Raw genomic sequence first — 23,684 nt, forward strand, 5'->3', positions numbered from 1 at the left:
ACACACACACACACACACACACACACACACACACACACACACACACATATAAACATTTGAAATATATGAAAAAACATTTCAAGATGCTGGGCAGCCAAGAACTACTCTAATAAGAGCCATTAATATTCATAAATTTCCATTTTGAACTGCCTTTCTTTTAAAGCATCAACTTTGAAAGACTGGAGAACATAATGCAGAGATAAGGCTGTGCAAATGGACAAACAATGTCTCAATGACAGCTCTAGCACATGAGTATTCCTTTTTCTGGTCTCAATCTCTTCATTTTAAGATATGCAGTCAAACTCATGCCAGTTATCTCATTTGATTCTTGCAATAACATATGTGAAATGCCTAATACACAGTAGGCTTTTAACCAATTCAGCTCCATTGCCTAAAAATGTGTACAAAAATCCTCATTTCATTGGGAATTAACCTGCTCAATTTATTGTGGCACCTAACAGAAGCATAACATACTATCTACTTTTCATTTACTTGTATTTTTAAGAAATTGAAGTCTACTGCTTTTCAGCGTTCCACAGAATTAATGTACTCCCTATTAGAATATATTTTATTAATATCAGATAGGCAAACTCAATATATTAATGTAAAATTACATGGTTACCTATTGATTGATTGATTGATTGAGACAGGATCTTGCTCTGCCACTCAGGCTAGAGTATAGTGGCATGATCTTGGCTTATCTTGGGCCCAAGCAATCCCCACCTCAGCCTCCTGAGTAGTTGGCACTACAGGCACATGCCAGCACACCCAGCTAATTGCTTAATTTTTTGTAAGACAAGATCTTGCTACGTGGCCCAGACTGGTCTCAAATTCCTGGGCTCAAGGGACCCTCCCACCTCAGCCTCCTAAAGTGTTGGGATTACAGGTGAAAGCCACAGCCGATAGTGGATTCTTAAAGAAAATTGAGAAAAGAAAGCAGGCAAAGTTTTGTTTTTAAGAAATATTGGGTACTTACAGTTGAATTACATGCAACAACCTAAATATAAGCCCAAACAAAACAGTGTAGCTTTAACATCCTTCAAATTCTACTGATCACTAGCATGGTTCTGGGACGTATTCCTTATGAAAACATCCCCATACGTGAATCCAATATATCCCATAGACATGTTACAAAATTCAAAGCTACTTCAAACTGAATGACCAGGACCAGGAAACATCCTATACATTTTAGTTAACCTATACATTTTAATTTCAATTAATACTATCTCCCAGGGCAAATAAATCAGTGTTCGTTTCTGCAAAAAGATATTAATCAAATACAAGGTACCACATTCCAACTTGACATCATCACAAAGTATTTCTAAAATACAAGTTGCAAAAGCTCTTTTTTTGTTGTTTTTTTTTTTTTGCACACAGATGATTCATCATTCAACTTGAGTAAAAGCTCTTTTAATAAAGCAGGTCCTGGCCAGGTGCAGAGGGGCTCACACTTGTAATCCCAGCACTTTGGGAGGCCAAGGCGGGCAGATCATGAGGTCAGGAGTTTGAGACCAGCCTGGCCAACATGATGAAACCCTGTCTCTAATAAAAACACAAAAATTAACTGGGCATGGAGGCTCAAACTGCTCCGACTAAACCTTTATGAAGATGTTGTTTTTGTTTGTTTGTTTTTTGAGACAGTCTCACTCTGTCATCCAGGCTGGTGCATAGTGGGGCGATCTTGGCTCACTGCGACCTCCACCTCCCGAGTTCAAGCAATTCTCCTACCTCAGCCTCCCAAGTAGCTGGGATTACAGGCATATGCTACCACATCTGGCTGATTTTTGTATTTTTAGTAGAGACAGGGTTTTGCCATGTTGGCCAGGCCGGTCTCGAACTCCTGTTCTCAGGTTATCCGCCCGCCTCCACCTTCCAAGTGCTGGGATTATAGGCATGAGCCACCACGCCTGACCTTATGAAGTTTTAATATAGAATAATTATATCCTGAATTTGCATATTTAAAAGCAGCAATTTCAAATACATACCCACATAATCTTTCTTCCCCAAATAATAAAAATATCTATGACTACTGAGAAGTAATTTTGATTTATCTGCATACTGTTTTCAATAATCTCCATATACATTATACATAATCTAAAGTTTATAACCATTTTATATTAATTACACATTTAATATTTTAGGTTTCCATTTGATCAACAAAAACATTATCAATTAGTAAACCATAATAAACTTTATAAATTCTCATTATTCCATAGAAAGTGGCTACTGGCATCGGTAATCCAGAAGTAATTCACATCAAATCTCTAAATTTAAGATCTGTACAGATTTCCTTCTTAAATGTCTTATCGAAGCTAATTCTGTTTATATTTCCTGGGCCTATACCTAGACTAGTGAAGAAAGTATTTACACAGTCTGCTGCAGGCCAGCCAGAGTGGAATTAAAAACTATGAATTTCTGAAGTGGGAACAATCAAGTTGACAAAATTAATACAAATATATACAATACAATATATAAAAGTAACAGACTGTGCTACATTAGCAAAAATAAATTCACATTCAAGTAATTACTTCCTTAATTTTTCCTTTTTAACTATTCCCAAATAAGAAACGAAAGTAGGTGTGTAAAACAAAATATAATATTCTTGTATAAACATACCAGGATTGTTATTTTATACAGACAAGTACTGTTATAAGACCAAACACAAATTGCTAATGGACTAAAATTTAAATTAAAATGTATTAGATATCTAATATGACATAGAAAAAGTCAACACCTGATTTTCCTTAATGTTTTAGGAAGTTATCTTAGGCACATTTTTTTTTTTTGAGATAGGATCTTGCTATGTTGCCCAGGCTGAAGTACAGTGTGCAATCACAGCTCAGTGCAGCCCCTGTCTACCTCTCAGGCTCAAACAAGCCTGCCACCTCAGCCTCTCAAGTAGCTGGGACTACAGGCAAGCACCAACACGCCGGCTATGTTTTAAACATTTTTGTGGGGCCAGGGTCTCACTATGTTGCCAACGCTGGTCTCAAACTCCTGGGCTCGAGTGACCCTCCCAATTCGGCCTCCAAAGTGCTGGGATTACAGCAGGCATGAACCACCACATCCAGCCTTCTTCTTTTTGTGTGTGTGGCTATTTTTTTAGCCAAGCACATGACTATAGTCCCAGCTACTTGGGAGGCTGAGATAAAAGAATTATTTGGGCCTAAGAGGTGAAGGCCAGCCTGGGCAACATAGTGAGACCCATCTCAGAAATAAATAAAATATAAATCAATATATAAAGGCTATTTTCTTTTTCTTTTTTTTTTTTAAGACTAAGTTTCACTCGGAGTGCAACGGCACAACCTTGGCTCACCACAACCTCCCCCTCCCGGGTTCAAGCAATTCTCCTGCCTCAGTCTCCCAAGTAGCTGGGGACAGGCATGCACCACTATGCCCCAACTAATTTTGTATTTTAAGTAAAGACAGGGTTTCTCCATGTTGGTCAGGCTGGTCTCGAACTCCCAACCTCAGGTGATCCACCTGCCTTGGTCTCCCAAAGTGCTGGGATTACAGGCGTGAGCCATCACGCCGCGATCTCGGCTCACTGCAACCTTGAACCCACCTCCCAGGTTCATGCGATTCTCTAGCCTGAGTCTCCCAAGTAGCTGGGACTACAGGTGCCCGCCACCATGCCCGGCTAATTTTTGTACTTTTATTAGAGACTAGGTTTCACCATGTTGGCCAGGCTGGTCTCGAACTCTAGCCTGAACAAGGTCCTAACAGCCAAGGTAGAACAACAAGCTGCATAACACACAATGATAGTATTAGACTATATCCACAGAATAAAATAAATATCCATGAGTCTGTACTGATAGAAATAACTAAGATAGGCTGGGCGCGGTGGCTCACATCTGTAATCCCTGATTAGATCTTGGGACAGAAAAAGTTAATGAGAAAACTGGTAAAATTCAAATACAATCCACAGTTTAGATAACAGAAATGCACTAATATTAATTTCCTGCTTTATTAACTGTATTACAATTGTGTAAGATGTTAATATCAAGGGAAGCTCACTGAAGGGCATATGTGAACTCTCTAATTTTACTACTTTTCTAAACATCTAAACTCATTTCAAAATACAAGTTTTTTAAAGTTTTTTTACAATACGACATCCATGGGTATCTACACAATGTGTAATAGCTATCACTGTTTAACCTTAAAACCATTAAGTAATGCTAAAAATACCCTTTAACTGCTAAGCTACAATATGTATCTCAAAAAAAAACTTAAATCTGAAAAATTTAATCAATAAAATATATTATAGATCTGATTACCTGTAATTTTATAACCATAAGCAGCTAGCTGTCCAGCCATATATTCTCCATCTGAATTATTATGAGAACAGCCCCACGTTCGTATCCAAATTTTCTGTATGCCTGGAATAGTGCTGTTAAGGAATCAATTAAAAAAATGTTAGTTTCATTGAGAAATTTTTTTTTTTTTTTGATCCAGGGTCTCGCTCTGTTGCCCAGGCTACAGTGCAGCTTTGTGACCACAGCTCACTGCAAACTCAACCTCCCAGGCCTAAGGGATCCTCCCATCTCAGCCTCCTAAGTGGCTGCAACTATAGGCATGCACCAAGATAGCTGTCAATTTTTTTATTTTTTTGTAGAGACAGTGTCCCACAATGCTACCCAAGCTGATCTTGAACTCCTGGGCTCAAGCGATCTTCCCACTTCAGTCTCCCAAAGTGTGGAATTACAGGCGTGAGCCAAAACTATGCCTAGTTTTACTGAGTAATTTTTTTTTTTTTTTTAAAGATGGTTTTTCACCGTGATGGCCAGGCTGGTCTTGAACTCCTGACCTCAGATGATCCACCCACCTTGGCCTCCCAAAGTGCTGGGATTACAGGCATGAGTCAATACTGAGTAATTTTTTTTTTTTTTAATACTGAGTAATTTTTAAAATAAAAACCACTCGATAATTTTAAGATATATTACACAAAAAAAAAAACTCACTACAATCCGTTCAAAAGCTATTAATTAAACACACCAATTTAACTCAAAATCTGTTGTTATATCAAAAGTCTAAAATCAGTATAAAGAAACCATAGAATTCTAAGAAGACTGTACATAAAAAATATCTATTTTTCCCTGAATTGTATTTTAAATTCATACTACTAACTTATCACTAAGTTCAATTCCTAGAAAGGTACATAAAAATAACAATAGGAAAAAAAAGTGGTTCTAGCAGCAACAGCAAATAAAGAAAAGTATGTCTGTTTATAGACTCCTACATACTAGTTGCAATCTTTAGCTTCTAAAACTTACAGATATAAATAAATTAATCAAAATCTTAAACTGTCATCCTAAGACATTATTAAAAGTACTCTATAAAATTAGAGTTCTTAAAAAAGGGTAATATTTTTAGAAAATAAAAGGACTTTCAACTTGGATTGTTCTAATAATTTATCAGTAAATAGAAATCACCTTAGGGATACATTTAGGGGAAATTTGATAAACCTCAGTCAGTAAAATATAAGCAAATTTTAAATTCAAAGATTTTTAAAAGGTTAATTTCCCAACAAAACAAGTAGATTATAAATTTCAACAGTTTACTAGATAAACAAATACAGGCTTATTAAAATTATATAATTACATTATCCTTTCTGGTTATGTTGTATCAAAATTTCACAGACCAGTGATCTACTATAATAGCGTAAACAGGGCGATAATTTCTTTGTGCCTACTGCCTTTACCTGATCCATAAGTATTTGAAAATCTGCTAAGAAAATTCAAATGTCTAGAATACTACTGTCTCACAAGAAGCACAAACTCCAGTAAAAATTTTATTTGGAAGTAACACAGACTTACATACCAACTGCAGTAATATCAAAGAGATTCCTGTTGTCCTCAGCTATCTGCTAGGAACATCCAGTTTGGTACCTCATTTCTTTTTAACTAATTACCTTGTCAAATTTAAAATCACTCAAATAAAAAAAAAATTACATGTACGTTATATTTCTTTAATTCAAAAATTCAAAATCCAAAATGCTCTAAAATCTGAAACTTTTTGAGTGCCAAAATGATACTCAAAGGATGCTCCCTGGAGCATTTTGGATGTCTGGATTAGGAATACTCAACTGGTAAGTATGTAATGCAAATATTCCGAAATCCAAAAAAAATGTGATACCTGAAACACTTCTCGTCTCAAGTATTTCAGTTAAGTGATACTCAACTTGTATTTCCTATCAAAAGTTCAGGCCGGGTGCAGTGGCTCACTCCTGTAATCCCAGCCCTTTGGGAGGCTGAGACAGGCAGATCACAAGGTCAAGAGATCGAGACCACCCTGGCCAAGATGGCGAAACCCCAGCTCTACTAAAAATACAAAAAGTAACACACTGGGGTCTGTCGGGGGAAATAGGGAAGGGACAGCAGGGGGTAGGGAGTTGGGAAGAGATAGCATGGGGAGAAATGCCAGATATAGGTGATGGGGAGGAAGGCAGCAAATCACACTGCCATGTGTGTACCTATGCAACAATCCTGCATGTTCTTCATATGTACCCCAAAACCTAAAATGCAATTAAAAAAAAAAGAAAGAAAGAAAAATACAAAAAGTAGCTGGGCACAGTAGTGGGTATCTGTAATCCCAGCTACTCCGGAGACTGAGGCAAGAGAATTGCTTGAACCCAGGAGGTGGGGAGGTTTCAGTGAGCTGAGATAGCGCCACTGCACTCCAGTCTGGCAACAGAGTAAGACTCCGTCTCAAAAATAAAAAAAAAGTTCAAAGATTCTAATGAAGAGACATTATGTATTTCACACAGACTAGTAGTGTCAGCTTCTCCTCTGGAATGAAAATGAATATAAATTCACCTGGGCACAGTGGCTCACGTCTGTAATCCCAGCACTTTGGGAGGCCAAGACAGGTGGATCACCTGAGGTCAGGAGTTCAAGACCAGCCTGGCCAACATGGTGAAACCCCATCTCTACTAAAATTACCAAAATTAGCCAGGCATGGTGGCTTATGCCTGTAGTCCCAGCTATTAAGGAGGCTGAGGCAGAAGAATCGCTTGAACCCAGGAGGCGTAGGTTGCAGTGAACCAAGACTGCACCGCTGTACTCCAGCCTGGACGACAGAGCAAGATTCCATCTCAAAATAAAAAAATACAAGGAAGGAAGAAAGAAAGAAAATGAATATAATTTCAAGGAAAAATGTTTACCTGTCACTTGGTGGACTGTCTTCCTCTTGCAAATACTTTTGGGTATTTCGCTTTCGTGCCTTTGGGACAACATCCCTTCTTACAAAATGCCGATCTTGTGGTTTTGAATCTTCCTGAGACACGATATCTTCAATGTCCTCCAGCAGCGTATCACAGGATGCAGAAGGCATATTCTCTACCACAAACAAGTTATAAATAAAACAAACTTATGAAAATCTGCTTAGCATAGCATCATTTATGAAATATTCTCACCAAATTTGAATCTAATCAAGGCTTTAGATCTAACTTCAAATTTAGAGAAAAAATAAGAGATAAAGAAACACAAGGATGAAGCACTATCTTGGGTAGACTGAAAAAAGAAACACAGGCTGGGCGAGGTGGCTCACGCCTGTAATCTCAATACTTTGGGAGGTCGAGGTGGGTGGATCACGAGGTCAGGAGTTCGAGACCAGCATGGCCAACATGGAGAAACCCCGTCTCTACTAAAAATACAAAAATGAGCTGAGCGTGTTTGTGTACCCCTGTAATCCTAGCTACTCAGTAGACTGAGGCAGGAGAATTGCTTGAACCCAGGAGGCGGAGGTTGCAGTGAGCAGAGATCACACAACTGCACTCCAGCCTGGGCCACAGAGTGAGACTCAGTCTCAAAAAAAGAAAAAAGAAACATAGGAAAACAATCAGACACAACCCTAATGACAATGCGACATTCCAAGGTTCAACAGGAACTATTTCTTCAACAAATCAATGTCATGTAGAAAAAAGTAGGAAAGGAACTATTTCAGATTCCAGCAAACGTAAAAGCCTAACAACTAAAGGCAATTCATGTTCTTGATTGTATCCTTCTTTGTCCGTCAAGCTGTAAGAAATTTTGGGAAAAACTAGGGAAATCAGAATATGAGCTGGATATTAGATAATATGATGATGTTACTATAAATCACTCTAAAAGTATTGTCCTTATATTCAAAAATTTTATTTTTTAGAGATGTATATTGAATATTTAAAAGTGAAATTTCATTATATTTCTAATTTACTTTAAAAGCACCTCAGAAAATATACACTGGCTGGGCACAGTGGCTCATGCCTGTAATCCCAGCACTTGGGAAGCTGAGGTGGGCGCATCACTTGTGGTCAGGAGTTTGAGACCAGCCTGGCCAACCTGATGAAACCCTGTCTCTTTTAAAAATACAAAATAAACCAGGTGTGGTGGTGGACGCCTGTACTTTCAGCTATTTGGGAGGCTGAGGCAGGAGAATTGCTTGAACCCAGGAGGCGGAGGTTGCAGTGAGTCAAGAGTGCACCACTCCACTCCAGCCTGGGTGACAGAGTGAAACTCCATCTCAAAAAAAAAGAAAAGAAAAATAGATTTAAGACATACTAAAAAGTATTTACAACTCTTAAAACTAGAAAATAGGTAGGTTTATGTTCATTATCCTATACTACTTTTCTAAATATTCAAAATTTTTATAATTAAAAGAAGAAAATGTGGACACAGCTTGCAAGAAGATAAACACATTTTTCCCTGCCCCTCCAGCAAAATACAAACAAAACTCTGGACATTATATATAAAACAAGCATAAGAAGACCCTGAAAGGTAAAGAGAAGAAGGCAGACCGGCTACGAAACTCAGGACCCAAGGAATACGATGATGAGTTCCTTGGGCTTTCTTTTGCCTCCTGTAGCTCAGACGTGGAACTAACGATGCCAGCAAACCAGAAATGGCAAGAGATGCTGACGATAAAACCCCCAATAAATGCCTGCTTTCTTGTGAAAGAACTAGACAAAAGCAAGCCTAGGAAGACAGGAAATTTTTAGATAATAATCATTCTACTCTAGCCAAACATACACACACCAAAAAAACTGTAATCCCAGCCCCAGGCAAGCCGCAAAGGCCAAGTGGAGAGCTTTGACTTCCACCTACAATCAAGCACCCCAACACACTCCACTAGGGTAGAATCAGAGAAGGCCACAGAGGGATCCTTAACATTCAGACCCACCAACTGACCAGGAATGAAGTTCTGCAGTGTCAGCGGAGATCAAATTGATAAACAAACTTAAAATAATCCCTATCAAAATCCCGCAAGATTTTTTGTAGGTATAGACAAGACTGTCCTAAATTGTATACGGATATGTAAAGAAACTAATATATTTAAAATAATGTTGGGAAGAAAAGAGTAAAGTAAGAAGAACTGGTCTACCCAATTTTAAGACTTACTAGATAGCTACAATTGAGATTGTGGTATTGATAGAGGGATAAAAACACAGATCAACAGAACATAACAGAAAACCCAGAGACAGACCTACACAAATATTTCACAAAAGCAATTAAATGGAGGAAAGATTGCCTTTTAAACAATTCGTGCTAGATCAATTGGACACTTAGAGGCAAAAAATGAACCTGACCTATAAATCTTGCATCTTATACAAAAATTAATTCAAAATGGATCATAGACTTAAATGTAAAACATAGGCCGGGCTCAGTGGCTCACACCTGTAATCCCAGTACTTTGGGAGGCTGAGGTGGGTGGATTGCTTGAGGTCAGGAGTTCGAGACCAGCCTGGTGAACATGGTGAAACCCTGTCTCTACTAAAAATACAAAAATTAACTGGGTGTGGTTGTACGCACCTGTAATCCCAGCTACTCAGGAGGCTGAAGGAGGAGAACTACTTGAACCTGGAAGGCGGAGGCTACAGTGAGGTGAGATCGTACCACTGCACTCCAGCCTGGGTAACAGAGCAAGACTCAGTCTCAAAAAAAAAAAAAATTAATTTTTGTACCTAAAACATAAAATTGGTTGGGTGCAGTGGCTCACTCCTGTTATCCCAGCACTTTGGAAGCTGAGGCGGGTAGATCACGAGGTCAGAAGTGTGGGACCAGCCTGCCCAACATGGTGAAACCCTGTCTCTACTAAAAATACAAAAAAATTAGCTGGGTGTGGTGGCAGGTGCCTGTAGTCCCAGCTACTTGGGAGGCTGAGGCAGGAGAATCACTTGAACCCCGGAGGCAGAGGTTGCAGTGAGCCGAGACCACGCCACAGCACTCCAGCCTGGGCAACAGGGCAAGACTCCATGTCAAAAAAAAAAAAAAAAAAAACATAAAATTATAAAACTTTTAGAAAAAAAAAATCACAGGACAAAATCTTCTGGACTTAGGAACAGGTAAAAAGTTCCTTAGGTGTGACGCCAAAAGCACAACCCATAAAAAGAAAAATTAAAAAACTGAATGTCATTAAAATTTAAAACTTTAAAGAAAGACCCTTTTAAGAAGCTGAAAAGTCAAACTACAGAGTGGAAGAAAGTAATTGCAAACCACGTATCTGACAAAGGACTCGTGTCAAAATATACATGTAAAAAGAAAATAGACAAAAGACATTTCAAGAGAATATACAGTGGGCACAGAAGCACATGAAAAGAGATTCAGTATTAGTCACCACAGAAACGGAAACTAAAACCACAATGAGATATCAGTATACACCTTTCAGAATGGATAAAACAGACAACAGTGAAACCACCGAACACTGGCAAGGATGTAAAGAAACTACATCATTCATACAGTCCTGGAAGGAATGAAAAATGGTACAGCCACTCCGGTAAACAGTTTGGTACTTTCTGAAACAAATCATACAACTATGATGCAACCCAGCAATTGAACTCCTCAGCAATTATCCAAGAAAAATAAAGACTTGTATTCCAACAAAAACCTGTACCTAAATGTTTACAGTAGCTTTCTTTGTCACAGCCTAAATCTGGAAACCACCTAGACGCTTTTCAAAAGGTGAATGGTTAATACTATTCAGCAATAAAATGGAATGTACTATTGATACATGCATCAACCTGGATGACTCTCCAGAGAATTATGCTGAATGAAGAAAGTCAATCCCAAAAGGTTATATTCTGCATGATCACTTTTATATAACATACTTGAAATGAGAAAATTATGGAAATGGAGAACAGAATAGTAGTTGCCAGGGATTAAAAAAAGAAGAGGGTGAGAGGAGAATGGCTATGACTATAAAATTGCAACATGAGGGATCCTTGTGGTGATGGAAACGTTTTGTATCCCAGCTGTTACCAATGTCAATATCCAGGTTGTGATACTGTATTGCACTGTAGTTTTTCAAGATGTTACCAATGGGACACCTGGGTAAAATGTACAAGGATCTCTGCCTAAGTTTTACAACTGCAGGTAAGGCTGTAATTAAGTTAGAATAAAATAATTAAGAAAAATGGGGTGGGCAGAACACACCCATGTATAGGTACTGATAGTCTTACTACTAATGCTATATCCAGACACAAAGGAAGTCCTTTTTAGGGTCATCTTATCAACATTCATGGCAACTCTTATGAGGTAGACAGTATTATCATCTTCACTTTAAAGATGATCAAACTGAAACACTTGTCCAAAGAAGCTAAACAAGGATTCCGTGACAGATGAGTCGAAGCCCACACACTGTGTGGTACTCCACTGCCCACTTAGTATGTGCATGCTGAACGACCACTGCTCCTCCTCTGAGTTGCAGTGTTAAGGATCTTACATTCTTTCAGCTTTCCACGAAGCTTCCTGAGGAGCTTTCCTTCTCATTTGCTGGATTCCCTTCCCTCCATTCACATCATCCAATTAACAGAGCGGCTGCCAGCCAGGCTCCTTTACTGTGTAATGTATTCATTACAACTATGACAAATTATACACTGGAAATCCGGAAAACTTATGTTCAAATCTCAGCTATCTTTATATTGTCAGTAAGAACAAAAAATGAGAAATAGAACCAAATATCAATCAATGAGGGACTGGTTGGATTACAGTTAACATACATATCACGTAGTCATGGTGAGACTTTCAATCACAGACTTCCCTTTCCCTAGACACCAGAATGGGACACATGACCCAAGCTTGCCAGGGTAACCTAACCTCCTGGCCACAAGGACCAGCTCAGGGTCTGTCACGAGAAGCCCAGCCAGTAAGAGTCACTGTGAGGATTCCATCTATGCTAGTGCTAACAGAAGATAGTTGCTTTTGTCACTGAAGTGGCTAAGTTAGAAGGATGTCAACTTGAGGACCCCAGAGCCATCTTGCCCGCCACAGGGAGGAAGCCTACTTAAAGGATGAAGCCTAACGAGAGCTAGAAAGATAAAGATACTGACATTATTTGAGCATCTGAATCCAACAAATGCCTGAAGCCAGAGGCAGCCCTGCTCTGCCCAGTGATGGGAGCCTGTGGCTTGAATCAGTTTGCGGTGGGTATTCTGTTCTTGCAAAAAAGAGCCCCGGCCAACTCAGCCATCTAGGTAGGGTGAAATGAGCCAGGTTAGTCTTTCCAAAATTGGTTCTAATTATTACCTATCTGGAAAAAAAAAAAAAAAAAAAAAGGTTCTGTGGTAAAATACATTTAGAAAATTCTGTCTCCTTACCGATTCGCAGTGTGCATTATTAAAAACGGAAGAACTGCAGAAGAAACCTGACCAATTTCCAGGATGCCACACTCTCCCAGTCCAGTCTCTTCTCATCTCTCCAACTTCTCGCCATCAGAATGCCCCCATGGCTCTGTTACAGGAACTCTTCTCTAGTTTCAGGCACTCCCTAGGTGACCTCATCCAGTCCCATGGCCTTGAAATATCAACTACGAATGTGCTTATATAACCAGCCCCATTCTTCCCTCAAACTTCAGACTCGGACACCCAACTGCCTATTCCATGCCACTGCTTGACTGTCTAATAATTACTTCAAACTGAAAAAGTCAAAACGGAATTCCTCATCTCCCTACCTCACCAGATCCTTTCACAACTTCTCCCATTTCATTTAAAGGCAGTCCCAACCTCCTACCTGCTCAGGCCAAAAATCCTACATGCCCCTCTTTCCTTCTCCCTAAATCCAATCAATCAACAACATCGTATTGGCCGTACCTTCAAAATACATTCAGAATCTATTTGTGACCATGCCCACTGTTACACTCTTGGTCCAAACCAACATCAACTCTTGCCTGGATGATTGCAATCCCTAGTATCCCTGCTTCTATCCTTGATTCTCCAAGAACATTTTCAGCACAGAAGTCAGGGATCCCTTTAAAACCTAAGTTCATCTCAAGCTTCTCAATCAAGCCCTTCTAGTGGTATTCGGTATCAGAGTAAAAAGCCAAAATCACTACAAAGCTCTGCAGTGACACATATAATCAGCTTCCTGCTGCATCTGTGCCATCTTGCTACCAGTCTCCCGTCGGTCACGCAGGCTTCTTTGTTGTTTCATACCCACTAGATATGCAATCACTTCACAGTCTTATTCTCGCCTGGAACGCTCTTGCTCCAGACACCTGAACAGCTCACTCGCTCAAGCCCTTAGGGACTTCGTTCAAGTTTAACAAGAGAGGACTTTCCAAGCAACATCCCCACTTCACCACAAACCCTCTTCCTATCCCCCTTTCCTGCCTCTTTTTAAACTGCAGCACTTAATCATCTGCTTCCAACGTTTTAATGATTTTTTTGACTAGAATACATACTCTGTGAAGGTAAGGGTTTTTGTGTGAGGTATTCACTGTTTGATCCCAGGCACTTAGAACTGTGTCTAGCACACTGCAGGTTCTCAATACTTTCACTGTAGACTATACAGTCGGGCAATATATAGACATAGATATTCTGAGTATGCCAAATTAGTTTCTGACTCAGGAGCCTTCCTACTTGCTATTCCTCTGCAGAGCATCAGTCCTCAGAGAAGTATGTCTTCCTGCCCACTTCTTCACTCAAACAACACCTCCTCAGAGAGGCCTTTCCTACCCCCTCGTCTAAAATAACTACGCTGCCCAAGCATCCCACAAGTTCACTGCTTCTAACCCTGCTTTTGTTTCATGCTTCTTCATAGCACTTACCTACCTGACAACCACATACGTCTCTTTCATTAAAATGTAAACTTCTTTATTTTTTTTGAGATGGAGTTTTGGTCTTGTTGCCCAGGCTGGAGTGCAATGGCACAATCTTGGCTCACCACAACCTCCATCTCCCGGTACAATCGATTCTCCTGCCTCAGCCTCCCAAGTAGCTGAGCTGGGATTACAGGCATGTACCACCATGCCCAGCTAATTCTGTATTTTTAATACAGATGAGGTTTCTCTATGTTGATCAGGATGGTGTCGAACTCCCAACTTTAGGTGATCCACCCGTCTAAACCTCCCAAAGTGCTGGATTACACAAGTGAGCCACCGCATCCAGCCCACAGTGTAAGCTTCCTAAGCACAAAAGCATCATCTCTTTTTCTGTACTGTCTTTACAACACCTCCAACAATGCCTAACACATGGCAGACACACAACAGTTACTGATTAAATGAATGACTACAATGCTTAAGTTGAATTTACCTGGTCTTTCTATGCCATAGGAGGAAATTCTTACACTGAGTGGGAAGTTGAAGTAAACGCCCAACCCTTGGGATTTCTTCTGTCACCACTATTCTATAAAATAATTAAATGGGAAAGGCTAGGACCAGGTAGTGCCTTTGGAATGCCAAAGTAGCTACTGACAGATTATAATTAAACATTAATTAAAAGCCATATTTTTTCATTATATAATTTTGCCATCCCATACACAAGAGTGTACGGATCTACTGAACATCCCATATCATTAGAGAAGTAGAAGTTGCTAACCACTTTTTTTTTTAGAGACGAAGTCTTGCTCTGTCGCCAGGCTGCAGTACAGCGGCATGATCTCAGCTAACTGAAACCTCCGCCTCCCAGTTGAAGAAATTCTCGTGCCTCAGTCTCCCAAGTAGTTAAGATTACAGACATGCACCACCACACCTGGCTAATTTTGTATATTTTTAATAGAGGTGGGGTCTCAATCTCTTGACCTCGTGATCCACCCACCTCAGCCTTCTAAAGTGTTGGGATTAAAGGTATGAGCCACTGTGCCCGGCCTAAGCTTCTTATTTGACAGAACTGGAGTCCATTGAAGCAAACGGATTTGTACACTGACAGAGCTAGAAGTTAGAATCTAGGCCTTCTCTCAATACCATGCTCTTTGCACTATGGCTTTGCCTTGCTGGTAAAGTACAAACAATGCAAGAATCTAATGTGAAACTTAGAACTAACCACATTCCAGAAAGCAATGGGCAAAGGAAAAACAGGCAATTCACTTACGAAATACAAATAGCTGGGCGGGGTGCGGTGGCTCAAGCCTGTAATTCCAGCACTTTGGGAGGCCGAGGCAGATGGATCACGAGGTCAAGAGCTCGAGACCATCCTGGTCAACATGGTGAAACCCCGTCTCTACTAAAAATACAAAAATTAGCTGGGCATGGTGGCATGTGCCTGTAATCCCAGCTACTCAGGAGGCTGAGGCAGGAGAATTGCCTGAACCCAGGAGGCAGAGGTTGCGGTGAGCCGAGATCGCGCCATTGCACTCCAGCCTGGGTAACAAGAGCGAAACTGTGTCTCAAAAAAAAAAAAAAAAAAAAAAAAAAAAAAAGAAATACAAATTGCCACAAAGAGAAAAAGAATGCTCAACCACACTAACAAGTATTGAAACAATAAGTTATTTTTCAGCTGCCTCAGTGATAAAAAGCTGACAAAAACTCTTGTCAGCTGAATGCATAGTAAAACTGGTATGCCCCTTCTAGTGGGCAAGCTGACAATATATACCAAGCATATGCATATCCTTCTAGCCAGAAATTTCATGTGGAGACATTCACTGAAAAAAGATAAATATAATGCTGCATAGCAGCATGATTTATCATGCAGCATAAATCTGGCTGCATATCACAAGCAACTAAATAATCTCACTCATCACTATTAATAAGCTAAAGGTTTTACTTGGAACAAACTGATGGGGGAATTGTTTAGCCTTCAGAAATTTTTAATTAATTCATATAGAAATGAAAGTTTGGGAATAAAAGAAAAGCAGGGTAATAGATAAATGGAGCTAAAAGAACATTAACAATTTTTTGGCCCTGCACGGTGGCTTAGGCTTGTAATCCCAGCACTTTGAGAGGCTAAGATGGGTGGATCACCTGAGGTCAGGAGTTCAAGAGCAGACTGACAAAAATGGAGAAACCACATCTCTACTAAAACTACAGGCCGGGTACGGTGGTTCACACCTGTAATCCCAGCACTTTGGGAGGCCGAGGCAGGCGGATCACAAGGTCAAGAGATCGAGACCATGGTGAAACCCTGTCTCTACTAACAAATACAAAAATTAGTTGGGTGTGGTGGCGCACACCTGTAGTCCCAGCTACTGGGGAGGCTGAGGCAGGAGAATTGCTTGAACCTGGGAGGTGGAGGTTGCAGTGATCCGAGATCACACCACTGCGCTCCAGCCTGGCGCCTGGTGACACAGCGAGACTCTGCCTCAAAAAAAAAAAAAAAAAAAAATACAAAAATTGGACAGGCATGGTGGTGCATGCTTGTAATCCCAGCTACTCGGGAGGCTGAGGCAGGATAATCACTTGAATGCCAGAGGTAGAGGCTTCAGTGAGCCGAGATCGCGCCATTGCACTCCAGCCTGGACAACAAGAGGGACATTCAGTCGCACACACAAAAAAAAATTCTCAAAGGTAGAGGAAATCAAATTTAATAAACAGAATAAAAATAGAGTCAGTGAAATGGGAAATACTAAAAATGACAGAAGGAGAATGCAATATCCTAGAGCAGTGGTTAGTTATATACGTGAGTTATCAGGGTGGCTTTTATCATAGCAAATCTCCAGATTCCATTCTGAATTAGAATCTCCAAGAGAGCTGAAGCACATGAACACAGAAACTGTCCAGGTAATTCCACTATACATCCCTGATTAACAACCATTATTCTATAATAATGCTTCTCAATCTTGAGCACTGATTCCATTCACCTGGAGAGCTTTTGAAAATTCCCAACTAAGCCTCAAGCTAGCCAATGAATCTCTGGGAATGGGGCCCGGGCATCAGTATCTTTTTAAAACTTTCCAGTAATTCTTATGTGTACAGCCACAGTTGCAAAGCAATGTCCAGCAGTTTTCACAGCACAATTTCCACATCAGCTGGAATGGCATCATGGGGAACTTGTTAGAAATGAACATTTTTTTTTTTTGCTTAATTTTTTTGTAGAAACAAGGTCTTCTTTTGTTGTCCAGGGTGGTCACGAACTCTCGGCCTCAACTGATCCTCCCATCTTGGCCTCCCAAAGTACTGGAATTACAGAGATGAACCACCATGCCCAGCCAGAAATGAAAACTCTTGAACCCCACTCCAGACATACTGAATCAGATATTTTGGGTAAAACCTAGCAATATATATATATTTTTTTTTTTTTGAGACGGAGTTTCGCTCTTGTTACCCAGGCTGGAGTGCAATGGCACGATCTCGGCTCACCGCAACCTCCGCCTCCTGGGTTCAGGCAATTCTCCTGCCTCAGCCTCCTGAGTAGCTGGGATTACAGGCACACACCACCATGCCCAGCTAATTTTTTGTACTTTTAGTAGAGACGGGGTTTCACCATGTTGACCAGGATGGTCTCGATCTCTTGACCTCGTGATCCACCCGCCTCGGCCTCCCAAAGTGCTGGGATTACAGGCTTGAGCCACCGCGCCCGGCAAACCTAGCAATATTTAACAGGCACTTTAATTTTGATCTGCGTAATTTTGATCTGCGTTAAGGTTTGATAATCACTGTCCCAGAATTATACTTTCATAAAAACCACCTAAAATGCATGTCAAATATACATAACCTAGTCAACTGATTTTCAACAAGGATGCCAAGACAATTCAACAGGGAAAGAATAGGGTTTTTTTCAACAAATGATGCTCAGACAACTGGATAGCAACATGCGAAAAATAAATCTGGAGCCCTATTTCACATCATACACAACAATTAACTCAAAATGGATCATAGTCCTAAATCTAGGAGCTAACCTTATGAAACTCTTAGAAAAAAAATATAAGCACAAATCTTTATGATGTTACAGTAGGCCCTCCTTTCTTAGCTAAGAAACAAAAAGCACAAGCAACAAAAGAAAAAACAAATTAGATGAAGAAGATATAGAAATGGGCCAGGTACAGTGTCTCATGCCTGTAATCCCAACACTGGGAAGTCAAGGAGGGAGGATCACTTGAGGCCAGGAGTTCAAAGCCAGAGCCTGAACAACATAGTGAGACCCTATCTGTACCAAAAAAAAGAAAAAAAAAAAGTAAAAATTAGCCGGGCATGGTGGCATGCACCTGTAGTCCCGGCTACTTGGGAGCCTGAAGTGGGATCACTTGAGATCAGGTAGTCAAGGCTGCAGTGAGCCATGATCGAGCCACTACAATCCATCCTGGGTAACACAGGGAAACCCTGTCTCAAAAAAATACACATACACAAATGACTGATAGGCACATGAAAAGATGTCAACATCAGTAGCCATCGGGGAAACTGAAATCAAAACTACAATAATATATCATTTCATACCCATTGGGATGGCTAGAATCAAGAAAATAAGTAACTGTTGACAGGCATGTGGATTACATCACCCAGAGGGAAAGAAAAAGAGAACAGAGGTAGTAGAAGGTACAGGACCAAGACTTGAGCAACTCCAAATTTAACTGACAGATAGAGGAAAATAGCTTATAATGGATTCCAAGCAGCAGCCACCAGAGAAGGAAAAAATTCCATGTGCCATGGAAGGCAAAGAAAGAGGGCATGTCAAACAAGTGTACATGATCAGTGCTGCTGAAGGAAAATGAAAGATTAACTAAAATAAATGAAAATATCTCTTTGATTTAGCGGTATGTAAAGCACAGTGTTGCCATAACATGACAGTGGCAAATAGCTAAGAAATTAGGCTACCTCTCTGTATTTTCTAATATGCAGAAATATGCGCACCACTCAAACATAAAAGCTTTTAAGATAAATTAGTACCTTAATTATCTGCAATTAGGCTAAAGTCCTCTTGAAAGATGAGTCTGGAAAATAAAAGTTGATTAAGAAAAGCAAGCACCCAAGAAGTTCACAAAACCACTATAAGGATCTTTACTTAAAAGGAAACAGACTCCATAAAAGACTGCTTTATACAGCAAGATCTACGATGCTCCATACTACTCCTAATTCTTACTGATTTCAACAGGTGTGCTGACATCTGCCATGACTGTGAACCAGTGTCTGGACTTAGTAATAAATACTATATCCAGCACTACAACACGTCTGCATAGCGCGAGTAACCAACTACTACAGAACAGGAATAAGCCAATAAGGTAAATAGACATCCAGATCACGTTCCATCCGAAAGATAAGTGTCCCGAGATTCAGAAAAAGGTTTTATGAGTAAAGAAGACCTAAAAGTGAAAAAGCAACACACCTGCTTTTCTCAATAACTTCTGCTTAAATTCTTAAGATACTGCTCTGGGAAAGCTACGTAACCGCGAAAGCCTTACAACATCTACAAATCCACTAATGTGTAAAGTGGGAGAACCAATGAAATTAAATCTGACAATAAAAAGCGAGACGCCTAAAATACTCCTAGCAGGCGAGCAGCACCTGAGGCCGAAGACCCAACTCGCTCCTGGAAGCCCCATCTGCCTCCCCATTCCCCCATCCCAGCTGGCAAATTCCCTTTTAACTACGAAACAAACGAGCAAACAGCCCGAGCAAGACTGAAACTGGAGAAACAAGGCTTGACCATAAAAGGAGCTCTGGCCACACTCTGCCCTACAAGGACCCATCCGCCACCCTTACCCAGAAGCCGAGAAGTAAAAACCAGTCCAAAGTGAGAGAATCAAGCTGCCAGTCTCCGGAAGCTGCACAGACTTTACATGGAGAGCGCCATGACACATACGGCCCGCCACTGTTATTTACGCATGCTCAGCGACGGTAGCTCGAAGAGGTCAAATTACATCACTGCTGAAAGTGCTAGTTCTGGTTTAACTTAGTTCAGGAATGTTGACGCTGGGTGCCTTTGATTCCAAAAACTAAAGTAACAACCCCAAGTCCTCGGCTTCCTATAAACGCTTAATAGCCAATTTTTCCCGAGCTCTTATCTGTCAGACACTGTGTTAAGTACTTTGCATAAACATTATTTCACTATTTATTTATGATTACTCTTCCCAGTTTATAAAAGAGGACACTGGAAGTTTAAGGACTTGCCCTAAGTTACTTTACTAGTCGTGCTGCCCGCTGGGTTGGATCCGACACTGTCTGATTCCCAAAGAACTTGCTCTTCTCACTGCCTTGTACTAGCCGCCTCAATCATTTGTGAAAAGAGGTCTCTTCTTTAATACTAAAAAACAGGAAAAGATAAAGGTCAGCTGGGGTAGATTTCGCTGACTATACATCCTTTTTTTTTTTTTTTTTTTTTGAGACGGAGTCTCGCTCTTGTTACCCAGGCTGGAGTGCAATGGCGCGATCTTGGCTCACCGCAACCTCCGCCTCCTGGGTTCAGGCAATTCTCCTGCCTCAGCCTCCTGAGTCGCTGGGATTACAGGCACGCGCCACCATGCCCAGCTGATTTTTTGTATTTTTAGTAGAGACGGGGTTTCACCATGTTGACCGGGATGGTCTCGATCTCTTGACCTCGTGATCCACCCGCCTCGGCCTCCCACAGTGCTGGGATTACAGACTTGAGCCACCGTGCCCGGCCCGACTATACATCTTTTAGCACCACTCAGGGTTTTTTGGTTTTTTGTTTGTTTGTTTGTTTTGGAAAGCTTAGATGGCAGTTTAGCAGACACCTATTGAGGAAAAAAAAAACTTTGACGGAGGATACTGATTGTCACCTTCTTGCTTTACATATGTTATCATACTTTATCATTTATTACCCAAGACGCTGTATTTGACCATGTGTTTACCAGAAGGATATCTTTACTTTAAAAAGTAAAGGCAATAGGAGGCAATAGGCCGTGAACAAGGGGCAGAAATCATGAGTTTCATGCCTGACTCGGGTTTCACAGTGATTTGGGGCAATTGCCTTGTTTTGCAGATGCTTTCCTAGTACAGTTTCATCTAATTAAAATGCCACCCATCCCCTCAAGAGGCTGATACGGGAGGCTCGCTTGAGCTCAGAAACAGCCGGGGAACATAGTGAGACCCTGTCTCTAAAAAAACAAACAAAAGCCACCCTTTTCTCTGTGTATCCATATCCATAAAATAATCTAAACTGTGCCCTGGGATCCACTGCTGCCTTTACCCATCTGAATTAAAATTGTGTATTTATGTTGCCCTACCTTTTTTTTTTAGATATGGTCTTCCAGCTCTGCTCAGTGGCAGTATCGTAGTCCATGAGGTTTATCCAGGGCGCGATTATTGCTAATTGAAAACTTTTCCCAATACCCCTCCATGACGACTTGAAATATAGTCAGCATTGGTAATTTTTGACAGTCTCTATGGAGACTAAATTGTAAAAAGAAAAAAGAAAAGAAAAAAAGAGATACGGTCTTCTGTTACCCAGGCTGGAGTGCAGTGGCATGATCACAGTTCACTGCAACCTCTGCCTTCTGGGCTCGAGCAGTTCTCATGCCCCTTAGCCTCCCAAGTAGCTGGCACCACAGGTATGCACCACCACACCCATCTAATTCCATCTCTTTCACTACACCAAAAGTAGGCCCTGGGTTATCTTCTTGGTTGTAATTGCACTACCTAGCACATAACCTTGTGCCTATGTTTATAGCTTCTCAATAAACATATGTTGGATGAAGAATGAATGAAAGACTCCATCCCTTTTCCCCCAAGGTCTAGTTGAGTTCAGTAAAGGAAATTTTACTGAGTATGCACCCCGTGGCCACAAGCACTGTGATAGACGCTAGAGCTAAAAAGAAAGAAAAAAAGTACTCCCAATTGCAATTGCAGGCTAGTTTGAGGAAATTCATTTCAGTAGAGAATAGCAATCACTATGAAAGATGAATGCACAGGAACACAAACTGAAGTAAGAGAAATGGATGAAGGCATTCCAGGCTGGAGAGTCCACCAGAGCAAATGCAAGGAGGCATGAATGAGGAATTATTCCACAGTATAAAAGCGGAGAGAGTGAAGCTGGTGATGGAAGAAGTCTGCCAGAGAAGGGGAAGCACAGGGACTAGATCAAGGTGAACCTCGTGTGCTCAAAGGCGTTAGACTTAATCCTGCTCGTACGTAGTAGGCAGCATGAATGTATCCAAGCAGATTATTCTCTCAGGACAATGGTTTTGAGGACCATATTTCAGACATGAAGAAATAGTAAAAGCCTAAATTGAGTTGCTGGCTGTGAGGAATGGGAAGGAAGGGCAGATTCAAACAGAAATTGAGGAGGTAACATCAGCAAGACTTGGTGATTGATAAGTATGAGAAGAGAGGAAGAAAGGATGTTGCCAAGGTTTGGCTACAGCAACTAAACAAACGGGTGAAACCTCTCTAAGCAGCTTGAGTCTAAATCATTTGAAGTCACCGACGCTACCTCTAGGAATTTATCTTACAGAAATACACATAGTGACCTATGTTCCAGAGTCTTTTTTGAAGCATTCCTTATAATAGCAAAAGGCTGGAAACCCTCTCCAGCTCTTCAATAGAGGATTGCTTAAATATATTTATAGTAACTGTACAGCTTTTGAAAAACAACCAGGTGAGGGCCAGGGCGGTGGCTCACACACAATCCCGACACTTTGGGAGGCCAAGGCAGATGGATCACCTGAGGTCAGGAGTTTGAGACCACCCTGACCAACATGGTAAAACCCCGTCTCTACTAAAAATACAGAATTAGCTGGGTGAGGTGGCTCATGCCTGTAATCCCAGCTACTCGGGAGGCTGAGGCAGGAGAATTGCCTGAACTCGGGAGGTGGAGGTGGGAGTGGGAGGTGGAGGTGGGAGTGAGCTGAGATTCACCATTGCACTCCAGCCTGGGCAACAAAAGTGAAACTCTGTCTCAAATATAGATCCATATATATTTACGCTTTGTTTCTTAAATTTAAGCTTCATAAACATACACCACCCTACTTTGTTATTGCTTTTTCAGCCAACAATATAACAATAAATGCTTTATAAATATTTGGTAATAAACAAACCAACTGGTGTACACCAAGAACATTAAAAATGCAAGTGAATCTATAAAATAATAATAAAGCTAAGATTTTTTAAACCACTTATAAATGTGTGCCAATAACCACAAATAGTCCTGTAAGGAACCCTATAAATGAGGAGGACTATTATTACCTTGTTATCTTTTTTAACAGAGAAGAAACCTGAAGCTTACATAGTCTCACTTCAGTTGTTTTAACAACTCTATATGAATATTTCAGAAGAAAGCAACAATAATGCAAAATTTCAAATAGATAAAAAACATTGGAGAGAAAAAAAGGGATCAAGGAAAAGTGGAATAAAATCTGTTCACTTTCAGAGTGATTGTTTCAATATTTTATGCTGGCCTTCACAGTAAAAATTGAAGAGAAAATACGGACAACAAAGAAGTTAGACAATTCTTACCCTCTCTCTCAGTGACTAACCAAGAAATCAAGAATAAAATATGAAAATTATAAAAATCTGGGGCCAGGCACAGTGACTCATGCCTGTAATCCTAGCGCTTTGGGAGGAGGAGGCTGGTGGATCAGTTGAGCTCAGGAGTTTGAGACCGACCTGGG

At 40.5% G+C, this 23,684-nt stretch overlaps 1 protein-coding gene and 1 non-coding gene across 8 annotated transcripts in view; one reads left to right on the top strand and one right to left on the bottom strand.

The window, feature by feature from the left end:
- CDKAL1 (CDK5 regulatory subunit associated protein 1 like 1) overlaps positions 1 to 22,865 on the bottom strand; it is a 718,338-nt gene extending 695,473 nt beyond the window's left edge. Inside the window, exons 1-4 of one of the 7 annotated variants that reach the window (XM_032247718.1) lie at positions 19,819 to 19,944; positions 19,006 to 19,049; positions 7,163 to 7,337; positions 4,278 to 4,390 (exon numbers count right to left, since the gene is read on the bottom strand). In XM_032247718.1, coding sequence (XP_032103609.1) covers positions 4,278 to 4,390; positions 7,163 to 7,332 — 283 coding nt within the window. In that variant the 5' untranslated portion in view covers positions 7,333 to 7,337; positions 19,006 to 19,049; positions 19,819 to 19,944. The other 6 variants (XM_032247720.1, XM_032247721.1, XM_032247722.1 and 3 more) reach the window with 6 other exon arrangements.
- LOC116529854 lies at positions 21,328 to 21,468 on the top strand. Its single transcript, XR_004259705.1, has one exon. It is a non-coding gene; the product is annotated as a U4 spliceosomal RNA (small nuclear RNA).
- Positions 22,866 to 23,684: the final 819 nt, after the last annotated feature.

Source organism: Sapajus apella, unplaced genomic scaffold (assembly GCF_009761245.1).
Source record: "Sapajus apella isolate SASKATOON/1434 unplaced genomic scaffold, GSC_monkey_1.0 scaffold63, whole genome shotgun sequence".
Taxonomy (NCBI): domain Eukaryota; kingdom Metazoa; phylum Chordata; class Mammalia; order Primates; family Cebidae; genus Sapajus; species Sapajus apella.